This window comes from Manis pentadactyla, chromosome 2 (genome assembly GCF_030020395.1).
Source record: "Manis pentadactyla isolate mManPen7 chromosome 2, mManPen7.hap1, whole genome shotgun sequence".
NCBI lineage: Eukaryota > Metazoa > Chordata > Mammalia > Pholidota > Manidae > Manis > Manis pentadactyla.
This window is the reverse complement of record NC_080020.1, coordinates 211,300,035-211,312,967: the sequence shown is the minus strand read 5'-3', so window position 1 is coordinate 211,312,967 and position 12,933 is coordinate 211,300,035. Positions and strand designations below refer to the sequence as shown.

At 49.4% G+C, this 12,933-nt stretch overlaps 1 protein-coding gene and 1 long non-coding RNA gene across 3 annotated transcripts in view; one reads left to right on the top strand and one right to left on the bottom strand.

Moving 5' to 3' along the window:
- Positions 1-3,770, top strand: part of EHD3 (EH domain containing 3) — a 25,367-nt gene extending 21,597 nt beyond the window's left edge. The window contains exon 6 of the mRNA XM_057497296.1: positions 1,327-3,770. Coding sequence (XP_057353279.1) covers positions 1,327-1,854 — 528 coding nt within the window. The 3' untranslated portion in view covers positions 1,855-3,770. The remainder of the gene's footprint in view (positions 1-1,326) is intronic.
- LOC118921658 (uncharacterized) overlaps positions 1-12,933 on the bottom strand; it is a 19,863-nt gene extending 6,930 nt beyond the window's left edge. The window contains exon 1 of one of the 2 annotated variants that reach the window (XR_005028446.2): positions 12,592-12,933. This is a non-coding gene — a long non-coding RNA (uncharacterized LOC118921658). The remainder of the gene's footprint in view (positions 1-12,591) is intronic. The other variant, XR_008995890.1, reaches the window with a different exon arrangement.

The window sequence follows — 12,933 nt, the reverse complement described above, 5'->3', positions numbered from 1 at the left end:
ACTTCTGGGAAGATGACATTGGGAAGGAACCATATGACCCCTTTTTAATGTGAGGAACCCTTTCAGAACATTCATGATTTCACCTTGTCGTTTGTCTGCCAGTTCAGTTAGGTGCTGTTGGTAGGAATGTTGAATCAGTAATGTAAACAGCCCTTCTGGGGGACATGCAGGGAGGGGCAGTGGGAGCACCCCTGTGCCTCCTGAAGATATCAGAGCACCTACTTGGGAGCCCACCAAGCACACCTCGATGTGTACAGACTGGGAGAGATGCCAGGTTCCCCGGGAGGTTACACCCTGACAGGAGCAAAAGCTCATCTCCTCCTGCACTCCACACCCCCTCTCCCCACGCCCGCCACCCTGGTTCAGCCCTGTCCTGGAAGGGAGGTGAGAAATGCCCAATCTGACACTAGCTCTTAAAATGTAGCTGCAGGTGTTTTCTGAATTTTTCTTGAGTGAACTCAGTGTTCTTGTCCCTGAGACCGTCCCCCATGCACTGGCCTCTGGCCAGTGTCCCGAGAGCTGTGGCCAGAGCCAGGGCAAGAGCAGAAAGCTCTCACCGTGTCACTACAGGGGCCGAGACGAAGCTTCGTGTTCTAGACTCAGGACCTTTCACAGACACACAGACATTCAAACTGGAACATATTTCTTTTACCATGTGGAATAGGTGTCATGGGAAGGCAAGGAGGGGAGCTTGTACAAAATGGGCATGCCTGACCGTGCCTGAGTCAGAACCCAGATAATGGAAAACTCTCCCTACGGAATTCTCATGAGCATCCTGATTAAGACCCACTGTTTTGGGGATGATCCTTGACTTCTATCATGTATCATGATTTGTTTTTCATTGTCTATGTCCCAGTTTTTCCTTCCCTTTGCAGAATAGAATGTGATTCCTTCCCTCTGAAAGGCACTAGGGAGCTGACAGGCCAATGTAGTGAAAACACTTGCAGTGTATTCAAGCATAACCCTTAGGACCCACATGCCTCAGTCTCAGAGGGGCATAGCATTCAAGAACCACTCACTGTTCAACAGCCAAAACTAACAGATTTAATTATTGGCTTTCTAGAACAACAAAGTGAATCCAAATAAATGTATCAAACCCTTTGTTAAATTTGCCTTTCTTTCCTGGCCTCTTCCACCAAGAGAAATTTTTCCTCCTATCTCCTCCTCTCTCATAGCTTGTATTAGTCCGCAGTGTGGCTCACCTTAGCCTCCAGGCCAAAGGGCTGTGAACATTTCAGTATTAGTAGAAGGTAGCCTCCTCAACAAAGAGAAGGATCTCCTTCTATTACCTTCTGTCCTCACCTGCTTTTCTCTCCTTCTCCCCAGGACCAGCTGCAGGCCCAGGACTTTAGCAAATTCCAGCCACTGAAAAGCAAGCTGCTGGATGTGGTGGATGATATGCTGGCCCATGACATCGCCCAGCTCATGGTGCTGGTGCGCCAGGAGGAGACCCAGCGGCCCGTCCAGATGGTGAAGGGCGGAGCATTCGAGGGCACTCTGCATGGCCCCTTTGGGCATGGCTATGGGGAGGGGGCTGGGGAGGGCATCGATGATGCCGAGTGGGTGGTTGCTAGGGACAAGCCCATGTACGATGAGATCTTCTACACCCTGTCGCCAGTGGATGGCAAGATCACAGGCGCCAATGCCAAGAAGGAGATGGTGCGCTCCAAGCTGCCCAATAGTGTGCTAGGCAAGATTTGGAAGCTGGCTGACATCGACAAGGATGGCATGCTGGATGACGAGGAGTTCGCACTGGCCAACCACCTCATCAAGGTCAAGTTGGAAGGGCATGAGCTGCCCAACGAGCTGCCTGCCCACCTCTTGCCCCCATCCAAGAGGAAAGCTGCTGAGTGATGGGGGAAGGGGGAGGTTCAGAGCAGGTCAGTGTTAGAGAAGATGGGAGAGGCAATCACACACACACACGTGCACACACACACACACACACACACACACACACACACACACACACGCATGCAGATCTTGAAACCTACACTGCAGATTTGAAGGGACAGTGACCCCCAGGTTTCCAGGCTGATCTCTGGACACATCTCCAAGTTCTCAGCCTTGGTAGAAGCACAGGAGTACTTCTAGAGCCCCAGGTTTCAAGCCTAGGTCTCCAGCCCCCTTTCCATCCACTTCTGCTACCTAGAGACCTGCCTTCTAATCCACAGAGGCAGTTTGCTCGCCACAGATGGCCCACCCCCTCCAGATTCCCCAGACTTGGAGCAGATGGAGAAGGCTTTCATTTAGTAGGCAATTCACTTTGTTTTCTGTGCTTTCTCCTGATCTCTGGCTTCCTAAGAGGAAATCTGCTCTGGGACCAGGTGTGGGGGAAGGCGGGCCGCTGCGGGGAGGGAAGGAAGGAAGCATCCTCGGGGTCCCAGGTCCCAGGCATGAAGAGACATGGCCCTGAGCTCTGTTCTTTCTCATGCTCAGGCTCTGTCTGCTGCAGCAAACCTTGAACCCCGCTAGAATTTCATTTCAAAGAATCCCAGATCCAGAGAGAGAAGAGAAAAATGGGGGGGAAAGAAAGCAAAGACACTGTTCTGTTGTCCTCCACTCCAAGCCAGTCAAGGGAGTTTTATTCCACAGATTTTGTGAGACTCCTGATTTTTTCACTTGGCCTCTGACGTTTGGATGCTCAGACTCAACTCACATTTACGAGCCCCTCCTGTGCATCAGGAACTGTGTTAGGCACTTTATATACATTATCCCACATCATCCTCACCATCCCTCAAGGAAGGACATGTTAGTGCCCCCACTTTGCAGTTGAGGAGCCTGACACTCAGAGGAGTTTAGGTGACCTTCTCAAAGTCACAGAGGTCACATGTAATGGGTAGAGGATTCAGAGCTGGGGCCTCCAACCTTTGCCTCTTCTGTGACGATGGGCAGGAGCCCAGCCTTGCTGCCTGACAACAAACCATGGAAAACAAGCTGAGTGTGAGGGCCCTGCACAGCCCCCCAGAGCAGGCTGGTGAGGGAAAAGGGCCAGCCAGCATTTGGTGGGGCCATCAGTCTGGCCATCTGTCACATCACAGAAGCAAACCGTGCCATCTGGCTGTGGACCCCATGTTCCTAAAACTGCAGACATCCAACAGCACCAGTGGGAGAGTGGGGGCGCCTGTCCCTATCAGCCTCCACCCAGCAGCGTGAATCATCTCAGCTCGAATGCAGCCACCGACTCCTATCAAAAGGGGCCTCATGCTGATGCTCAGGAGGCGAACTTGAGAGGACTAACTTGTTCTTGCAAGACCCCCGGCGGTTGCGGCAACCTTGGCAAAGCCCCACTGTTTTCAGCATCCTTCACCCTCCTCCATGGTCTCTCCCTCAGCTTGCTTTGTGGCCACTGAGCCAGTCACTTTGTATGCTATGCTCCTACTGTGATGGAAAGAAAAATGAGTATAACTTATTTTATATCTATGTTCAGACTATACAGAGAATGTTCTATGTATCTATGATGTGCTTACTACTGCAGTACATTTGTCATTAGTATTCATGTTAATATAGTACACTTACCCTTTGGTACCCACTTGGCCATGGAGTGTCTTTCCCAGGGAGGGCTGCGTTCCTCCCTGGGGTTCCTGGTGGCATTTCTGGCACAGGATTGGGCTGCCCACAGCCAGTGCCCACACACAGGGCCCTGCTGGCCTGATCATCTCCAGGCCCAGTGATATGCAGACTGACCCAGTGAGAACACAGCTCCTGGCCACTCTGCCGTGGAGATGGTCCTCAAGCCTCTGCGCTTCCTTCCACACCCACACGTTTCTCTTTCTCATAAAATGAAGGGCTGAGGAAGCCAAGGCAAAGAGGTCTAACCTCCTCTAACTGGAGCAACTTGCCCAGCAGAGGGACCATTCCAAAGCTCTGTGCCATTCTTCTGCTGTAAGAGAAGTGGGAGGGAGCCCACAGGGGGAGGTGAAGCTTCTGTCTTTATTTTAGAAGGTAGCAGGGTGTGTGTTTGCCCCGTCGCCCCACTGCCACTTGGATGCATGCACCACCCTCCTGCCCTAATCTCGCCGTCTCTCTTCCCTCCTTCTTCAAGCCCCTACCCCAGAGAGATCTGTGAGGCATGGGCATTCTGTGCCAGCATTGTCCCATCTCCCAAGAAAGAGGAAATGGTGCTTGAGGCTCCTGGCAGTGGGTGAGCAAACAGTTGAAGGACACTTTCTCTGGGGCTGGCCCTTTGGCTCTTGCTGCCTTGGGCTACTGACCTCTCGCAGGCCTTGGGTCCTGCGGACATCTCATGCCTCAGCCTGGTAAACAACTAATGTGGAAAGCAGAGATGTGTCGTGGCGGCCTTGCGGGTGAGAATCCCTAGAGACCCCACTGCCTTGTTGCCCTTTCTCTCATACTGTTCAGCCCAGGCCATGGAAATCACCAGATAGGAAGAGCAGTCCCTGCACCACTGTCCCAGAACAGCCATAGCAGGGCCTGGACCTCAGTATGCAGGGAGGTGAGAGGTCGCCCTGAGTCAGCCCCACAACCGAGATCCAAGAGCCCACACTGATGTGTTCACTGGCCCAAATCAGCGCAGTTATCTGGGGGAGAACAGGCTTACTTCTTGTCCCTAAGAGATGTTAACTGGTCTCTATACTTATTTAATTCTTTATTCTTTAACCTGTCTGTCCATCCGTCCATCCATCCAACCATCCTTTCTTTAACTTAGAAGGCACTGAGAACCTCCTACAGAAAAAACACTAAGGTGAAGATAGGGAACATTCGTTGAGCTACTCACCAATACTTAAGAAATGCCATCTGTGTAGTAGGGACAATTCTAGATGAACCAGTTCAAGTTCCTCTGCTCAGAGAGCTCACAGCCTGGTAGGGGAAGTGAAGCATTTACACGAACATCGATAATACCATATGGGGCCACAACGGGACCTGGGTGGGCACAGTGGGGGGCTCCTGAGTCAGAAATGGCTTCTGACTGGGGAGCAGGTGGTCAGAGGAAGCCGGGGTGCGAGTGAGACCCTGGAGCTGACCCTGGGTCTGCCTTTTGTGCCTTTCATCACCTCCCTCTAATCCAAGGAAGGCAGACAGTGTTTTTATACAAAAGTAAACACACAGCATTCCCAGCCCACAGAAGTAGGACAGACTGAGAGCCACAGATGTATTTGAGAAAAAGCATGATGAGAATTTTGCCTCTGGGGACTGGGCTGGCTTTTCACAAGCCATTTTCCAGCAAAAATTTTATCAGTATCTTCAAAGTTGAAATTTTCAGTGCCTGGAGAAAAAGAAAAATGGTAATAGAGAACTGTAAGATATCCCAGCTGGAGAGATGAGGGAAAGGTGAGAGTGAGGCTTGGCTTGAGAGCACAGCTATCCCCTCACCCACCCACTGGAGGTAACTGGTGCCCCTCACCACACTGCGGTTCTCCAGTCCTTCAGGCACAGGGGAGGACTGAGCTTTCTGCCCCCCGTGATGCTAGGTGAGCTGCGTGACTTGCTTTGGCTGGTGAATTACAAGTGTAAGCAACATGTCACTTCTCTGCAGAAACGCGTTCAGTTTGCCACGTTCTGCTTTCCCTGACTCACCAGGAATGTATGTGGGAGCAAGTGTGACGATGGAGGCTTGGCCAGCCCAAGTCCCTGGGCACTCTGAAATGGGTGATTTTCCCAAAGATCTTTAGTGTCTGAGCCAAAGCCTGCAATGACCCAGATCCTCAGCCTTCAATGTTACTCTTTAAACTGGAGAATTGTGCACTAATGGAGTCCAACACTGGTTGGACTTATCTGCTTTCTGCAATAATATAGACACTGGGCATTTGTCTGCCTATAGCTAAACAGAACGTGTTTAGAAAACACTACAATTGGTAAGTTGTAAGAGAAAAACTACAATTCCCAGACTCCCTTGCAGCCAGGTTCAGGTTTAGGTCCTGCCAACCAGATAAACTCTAAGGAGAGTTTGCTGATACAGATCATGCCAAAAGCAGACCTAGCAGCTAACAGTAGTTTCATAGCTTCCTTTCTATGCTCAAAAAGCTGGAGGTCTTGTTTGTGAGACAAGATGAGGCAGTAAACAGGATTATAAATAGCCATATGCCATCTGGAGCTTGCCTACATATCCATGGTGCCCGTGCACTACCGAGATATGCAGAAACAGGGTTGAAGCAGGGGAGGCTTCCTGGGGGGCATGTGCATGAGTGTGTGTATGCATTTGTGTGTGTGTGTATTGGGAGCATATGTTGAAGTGGTTTCTTGCTGGATAAGTGAGGAGGAGTGGGTGTAGAAGGGCTTTCCACGAGAATAATGGCTATGGAATTTTCAAAGTAATAATCCTTTCCCAAAAACACAGAGGGTATGAATGTGTGCACTTAGAACCTAAGACTATAAAATAAGGAAATGTTAAAAATAGAATTCTATCTCCTTCTTCCAGATGTTGTGAGGGGCAGTCCCTCCCCCCTTCCCTGGGAATGACACTGAAGCATGATGGTTGCAACCAGGCCCAAGGTTGGGCCCGGGTAGAACAGTATCCCACACACCATCACACAGAGAAGAGCAGAGGAAGTGCAGGGACAGAGGAGGCATTAGCTGCCTGGATTCCAGCATGAGGACAAGCCGTGTAGCCTCTCTATCTCCATTTATTTTTCCCTTAAGTGGGGATCATTTCAATCTTTTGGAGAGATTGTAAGGATACAAAGAGACAAGAGATGGGAAATTTCACCAAGAACACACATGCAGTGCACATGTGAGTCTACTGGCATATGCTGGAAGAGGCATCGTTCAGAGAAGAGGAGAAAATCCCATCAGCGGGAAGGAAGGACAACAATCAAGCCTGTAAAGGCACCGAAGGAGAAGAAAATGGCCAAGGGAGGAAAGAGCAATGCTTACCATGCCTGAATACCTGAGAGGGGCCTGGGGGCTAGGGACTATCCGCAGTACCTGCAGGCCCTGGCCTGCTGCCGTTCAGGTAAATGCACAGACCTGAGTCCTGCCTGGCCTCTCAGCCACCATGATCTGGTGCTGATGGGGGGGCAATGGACTCACTGGGGTGGGCTGGGGTTGGAGCAGGGGCACAGTGGTGACACTACAGCCTGGCTCCAAGGCAGACCACCTAAGAAATTCATAGGTAATAGCAGATCCTCCAGTATATTGAATGCAAAACCCAAATGGCAAGTATTATCTTCATTCACAAAGTTTCAGAACATACTATTGTGTAAGGTGAAGTCTGTTTTTCTGCCAGCCAGTATCTTCTCATCACATTTCTTAATCTGTGTGTAAAACTAGAGGCTAAGGAATTTGCAAGGTCAGATCAGTGTAGAGAAGAGATGACCCCATCACCTCCCAATCCCATCCTGGGGTGGCAGTGGGTTTTGGTTCACCTTCTGAGAGAATCTCAAACTCATTGGCACAATGGTGACACTGATGAAATCTGACTTTGGTCCAGGTGGCCTTTTTTACAGGCCACTTTCCCTCCCATCCCTCTTTCTCTTGCTCTCCTTCCTCCCCCTATCCCAGGATGCCAGAGGATCACCTGACCTCTGACCCGGCATCTGTCCTCTCTGGGCCAGCAATGTGTGCACACACCATCCCCCACTCCCCTGCACATATGCTGTCTCATCATCCATGTCTGCTCCATCCCCTGAAGCTGGATCTTGCTGTGCTGATCTGAGAAACCAAGAGTCTGCATGTGTGTCTGTGGGTTCAATGCCATGGCCATGACTCTAGTCATGGGTAGGCATCTGGTGGGAGCCAAGTGGGAAAGGTTCCTGGCAGAGAAGGCATGAAATCCTGGGTCAGGCAGGCACTGGCACACACCACCTCGCAGGCACCTGCTCATATACAGGCTTCCCCTCTGGATCCTATCTGCTTCCTAAATGCCACCACAGCTTTCTTGGCAGTACAAGGTAATTCCCCTCATTCCAGAAAATCCTACTCCTCAGGAACATGCCATGGAATGAAAATGTATCTCTCACTGCAGGGAAGTCAACTGTCCAGGCTCCCAGGCAGATGCAGCTTGTCCTCTTGATACCCTGGTGTGTCCCGTGGCCACAGGACGTGAGGCCTGAGATAACAGCAGCCCTGAACTCTTCAGCAACATTTCCTGGAACTTTCTGAGATGCAGAGAAAACAAGCAAACTGACTCTGAGCAGCAGCTCTTGGCCAGATGTCACTTCTCAGACCCCAGGGACTGACTTAATGTCTAGTTTGGACTCTGGGTCTAGTGGGCTGTGTAAGAAAAGCCCCATTTTGCATACCAAGGATTTCAATGAGGCTACATGGATAATGGCAAAAGTCTGCAAGCCAATTTTCCAAGACCCCATTCAAATAATCTCCCCGAGCAAATGCGATTTCTCCACTTCTATTACCATCCCCTCCCAACTGCAAACCCCTAGGTTTTGGGGTCTCCACCTGCCTGCTTCCACCTTTTAGCACTGTCATTTGCATTCTTGTTCCATTACACCATCCAGATAATCAGCAACTTAAGGGCATACAGTGTGCTTAGCACAGTCCAGGAATTTTTGCTGGACTGCCTTAATTGTCCTGGGGTGCTTATTTCCCCAGCTACAGCGAGTACTGCCAGCAGCCTGCCCTCGACTTCAGATATCATCCTCAGCTACAGAGGTCTGCCTCCCTCAATGCCACACCCTCTTCAAGGGGGCAGCTGTATCCAGTGAGTAGTCAGTGAGGGAACAGAAGGCCTGGCCCACTTCCCCAGCCTGGATCAGTTCTGAGGGGCCACCCCAGCTTTAGAACTCTGCAGAGCCAACCTGAGCCCTCGTGACTGCACAGCAGCCTGACTGCTCCCTCTGCCTAACCTGTTTCCTGCTCCTCCCCTTCCAAGTGTTACACCCAAGAGCACTCTCTCATAAACTTCCTGCGTGCTGAACTCCATCTCAGAGTCTGCTTCCCAGGGGACCCAACCTGCAATAGAGGGTTTTGCAAATCAGAGCTGCTCAATAAATACTGGGTGGCATAACTGAACAGCCAATTGCTCAGTGATGAATCTAATCAGAGGGTAGCCTCGTGGGGACCAGTTAGTTGACCATGCAAATAGGTGGAGGTGCCTTGCCAGAAAATAAGTGCCATGTGGCACCAGACCCTACTTAGAAGGCCACTTTGAAATACTGGGAGAAGCTGGAGTCATGAAACATGTAGGAAAAGCCAAACATGGTTTCTGAGTTGTACCCCAGGCAGCTCCAGCAGAGTTATTTATTAGCGAATGAAAAGAAGAACCACAGAACTCTTACTCTGTGCAGAATGAGACCATTTTCCAAATCATTCTCAATCTGTAATATTCTCACCAAAAGCAAATCCCGTCCATTCTGGAACATGCCATAGCTCAGAGAGAGACAGAGAGTAGCAAGTGAGGAAGAAAGCATCCTTTCTTGGGTTGCAGCTCCAGCCAGGGTTTTTCAAGCATCAGAAGGAAGGACACTTCCTTAGAAGGTAACTGATGAAGGTGCAGCCTTAGGCAGCAGCCCAGAATGACTGCATACAGAGACTGAGACTTTTCTACAACTCATTTGTAAGTTCTGGTGATAAGGACGGGGTTTTTTTTTTAAGTGCAGACTTGTAGGATATGAAAGAAGATCAGAATGAATGATGATGGAAGGAAGGAAGGAAGGAAGGAAGGAAGGAAGGAAGGAAGGAAGGAAGGAAGGAAGGAAGGGAGGGAGGGAGGGAGGGAGGGAGCAGCACAAAGCAGAGAAGCGGAGAAGAGAAGAGAGGAGAGAAGGACAGAAGGGAAGGAGGAAGGAGCAAACTGCAGCTGCTGTGCCCGGCAGCTCATATCCATGCAGAGGAGAAGGAAATACTGTCCTGCATGAGCTCTGGGGTCAGTGTGGGAGGGTGGGGAGGGTGGGGGGCCCTCTGGCTCCATATTCCCTACGTCACTCAAACAAAATTACATCATTGGCTACTGAGTATTGTGAGGGGTTGTCTGAGTTTCCAGTTTGGGGAATTTGGGTTTAGAATAAAGAAATATTTAAATAGATGATCATTTAACTAATTATCTGCACTGTCTTCATCTTGACAACTGCCACTTACCTGGGGGCACCTGGTTTCCCTTGTCCCCATAGCCCCTTCTTAGCACCCATTTCAGCTCTCTTATTGAAGGCCTGCCTCCCACCACCACCAAGCTTTGAGATCATCTTGTCCCATCATTTCCCTTTGTCATTGGTCTCATTTGATCCAGGCATGGAAAAAATGTCCCAAGATGACTTCTTATTGAAAGAAAAGGAGATAAGCCATGAGAAAGGAAATAATTTTTTTTTTTTTTGCAACTCAGGAAATGCAACTCTCCAGATAAGTATAAAAAAAATCAACTATATAATATTCTTCCAATACAAAAATAAAACTTCCCTTGAAAACCAAATGTATCATTCATGTGTCTCAAACCACGGTCACTTGGTCACTTTTTTTTTAAACAAAAAAGGCAGATTTGGGACCGTGGTGGGTGTGACAATGAATTTCAGACCACTCCCTTTCTCTGTGAGCATTAATTAAACGCACAGGAAAAGTAAGATAATCCTTCCAGTGTCGTTCCTCGTTCTTCCCACTGCCTGAAAGGCTGCAGAGCCAGCTGACCCTGATCCAACATTTTTTGCCCAAGTCTTTAATGGGAGCACTGCAGGGTCTCCAGGGCTTTAGCATCCATGTGTGTGTGTGTGTGTGTCTGTGCTGATAACCTTGTCCTGTTTCTCTAGTGGTACAACAGCTTTGGAGGGTAGCTGAGAACAGCTGTGTGAAACACCTTCCTACCCTGTTTACTGGAACCTTCCTACCCTGTTTCTATTAAGCAAATCCAGCTTTGGAAAGGCAGCACTGAAAAGTGCCTCCAGCTGAGCAATGTGAAGATTCAGGACAGTGTTTACATATTACCGACAATCACTTCTCCAGGCCACAAAGCCCATCACCAGAGCCTCGGCAGTACATCCAGGCAGGTAACCAAACCGTTCTTTGAACCTCATCTGTAAAATACAGATAATGAGGCCCACTGTCACAGGGTTTTCATGGGAATAAAGCAAGACAATGTGTGTCATGGGCTTAGCTTGGGGAGCTGCTAGTGCAATGGCTCCTCTTCCTCCCCCCTTTGCAGAGCTCAGGCAAAGGCATGGCTCTGCGCCCTCTCCTCCTGGTGGTGCTGCCAACATGCTCCCACAGAGGCAGTGAGGGAAGGAGCCTGCTCTGGGTGTCCCTGCTTTCTCCTCTTTTCAGCCCTGGTGACAAATGCACAGTGACCTCTCCCTTCTCTGAACCTGAGAGCCCCACAAATCCAGCACTTCACAACAGGACACTGAGCTGCTCACTAAGGGTCTCAAGGATCTTTATTTTGTCTGTCCATCAGAATGGAAGCTACCAGAGGGCAGGCTTGAGCTGCCTCTCCCTGTTGTTTCCTCCCAAACTGCCTAGACTAACCAGGGGCCCTGCTGGGTTTCAGTGCTGGACAAACTGACACAAGTGTAGTACATGGAATCCCGGGTGGCTGCAGTCAGAGACGCCTCCAGCCTCGCATGGCTATACGGGTCACCCCAGCGCCAGGGAACCTGAGGATCAGCCTGGCATTAGAGCAGCCCTCTGGCCCTCCCATGCACAGGGCTTATGCCTCCTCTGTTCTTTGAAATGAAGCAGGCAGGTGGTAACAAGGCCAAAGCTTGGAAGGCAAGCCTGTGTCTTCTGTCAACTATTCATCTTCAAGCTCCTTTCCCCATTGGAGGCTCCCCTGCGTCCACCAGACACCCACGGACCTCACATAACTGCAACTTCTACAAGCATCGCTTACTTTCAGACCAGTGGTGAAATTCCCTCCCTGAGCATGGAAGCCTTCTACTTTGCTTTCCAGAAGCTCTTGGATTACTGGGACAACAGTTCCCTGTGCAGGGGAGGCAGAGTCACCCAGAGGCTCGTGCTTACTCTAGAGAGTCAGCAGGCCTAAGCTGGAAGGCCAGATCTACCATGGATTAGTCCTGGGTGACTAAAGAGTGGTGTTCTTCACCTGTAAAATAAAGGTACTGATGCTGCTGTCACCAGAACTTTGTAAGAATTCAAGTCATTCATGAGCGCTAACATATGCTGAGTACTTATTGCAGGCTTACTATAAACAGGGCTAGGCTGCTCACACACACTTCATTTGGACCTCAGAACAACCTTGTAAGGTAAGCACTATTATTATGGCCCCTATTTGACAGAAAAGAAAAAAAAGTAGGACTTTGATGGGGCTTAAGTCCCTTGCCCGAGGCGACATCCACTGAGCAGCAGCACCGGAATCAGCAGCAGGAAGCCCTTTGGGGGGTTGCTGCTCTTACCTGTACCTTGTCTTATCTCTAGCCGGGGACTTTTCAAGGATATAGATGGTATATCCTTCTTGTTATACCTTGTAGAAGAAGGTATCTTCTACTTGTTTTCTATCCAACTATATAGCCTTTAAAAACATCAAAAATGCTTAATAAAAGAATGAAGGATTTTTTTAAAGAAAAAGAGCAAAGGGTACAAATTCTTCAGGGAAATAAGAACTAGAATATAGAAAATCTGAAATTATTTACATTCAGCTCCACTAGAGACCAGAAGAACAGACAAATTATTCTTCAAAGTCCTTTCTAGACTTGTGACACTGGATGCTAAAAATGCTTAAATATTTGAGCTACTGACCTTGCTCACGTCTGAAGTTTCTTGTGACCTATCTGGTCACTATCTGCTGGCCATCATGCATCCAGTATATCACCACACTCTGTCCCTTAATTTCAGTGGAAAGAGGAATAAGCCTGCGATGAGTGAAGCCTTGTATCAGCTAGGAGGATTGCTTTCCATGAGAACAATGCTCCCAGGACTGGACTAGCTGGTTCTCACCTGTCCCATCAAGGTCCCAACTGTACTGTGAGAACCTTGTGATTAGGAACTTGTTTACCACTTGGAAGGTGGCAGGGTACAAAGTCAGGTGAATGTTCAGTGCAAGAACGAAAGACCTTCTCTCCCCACAAAATTAGTGAGAAT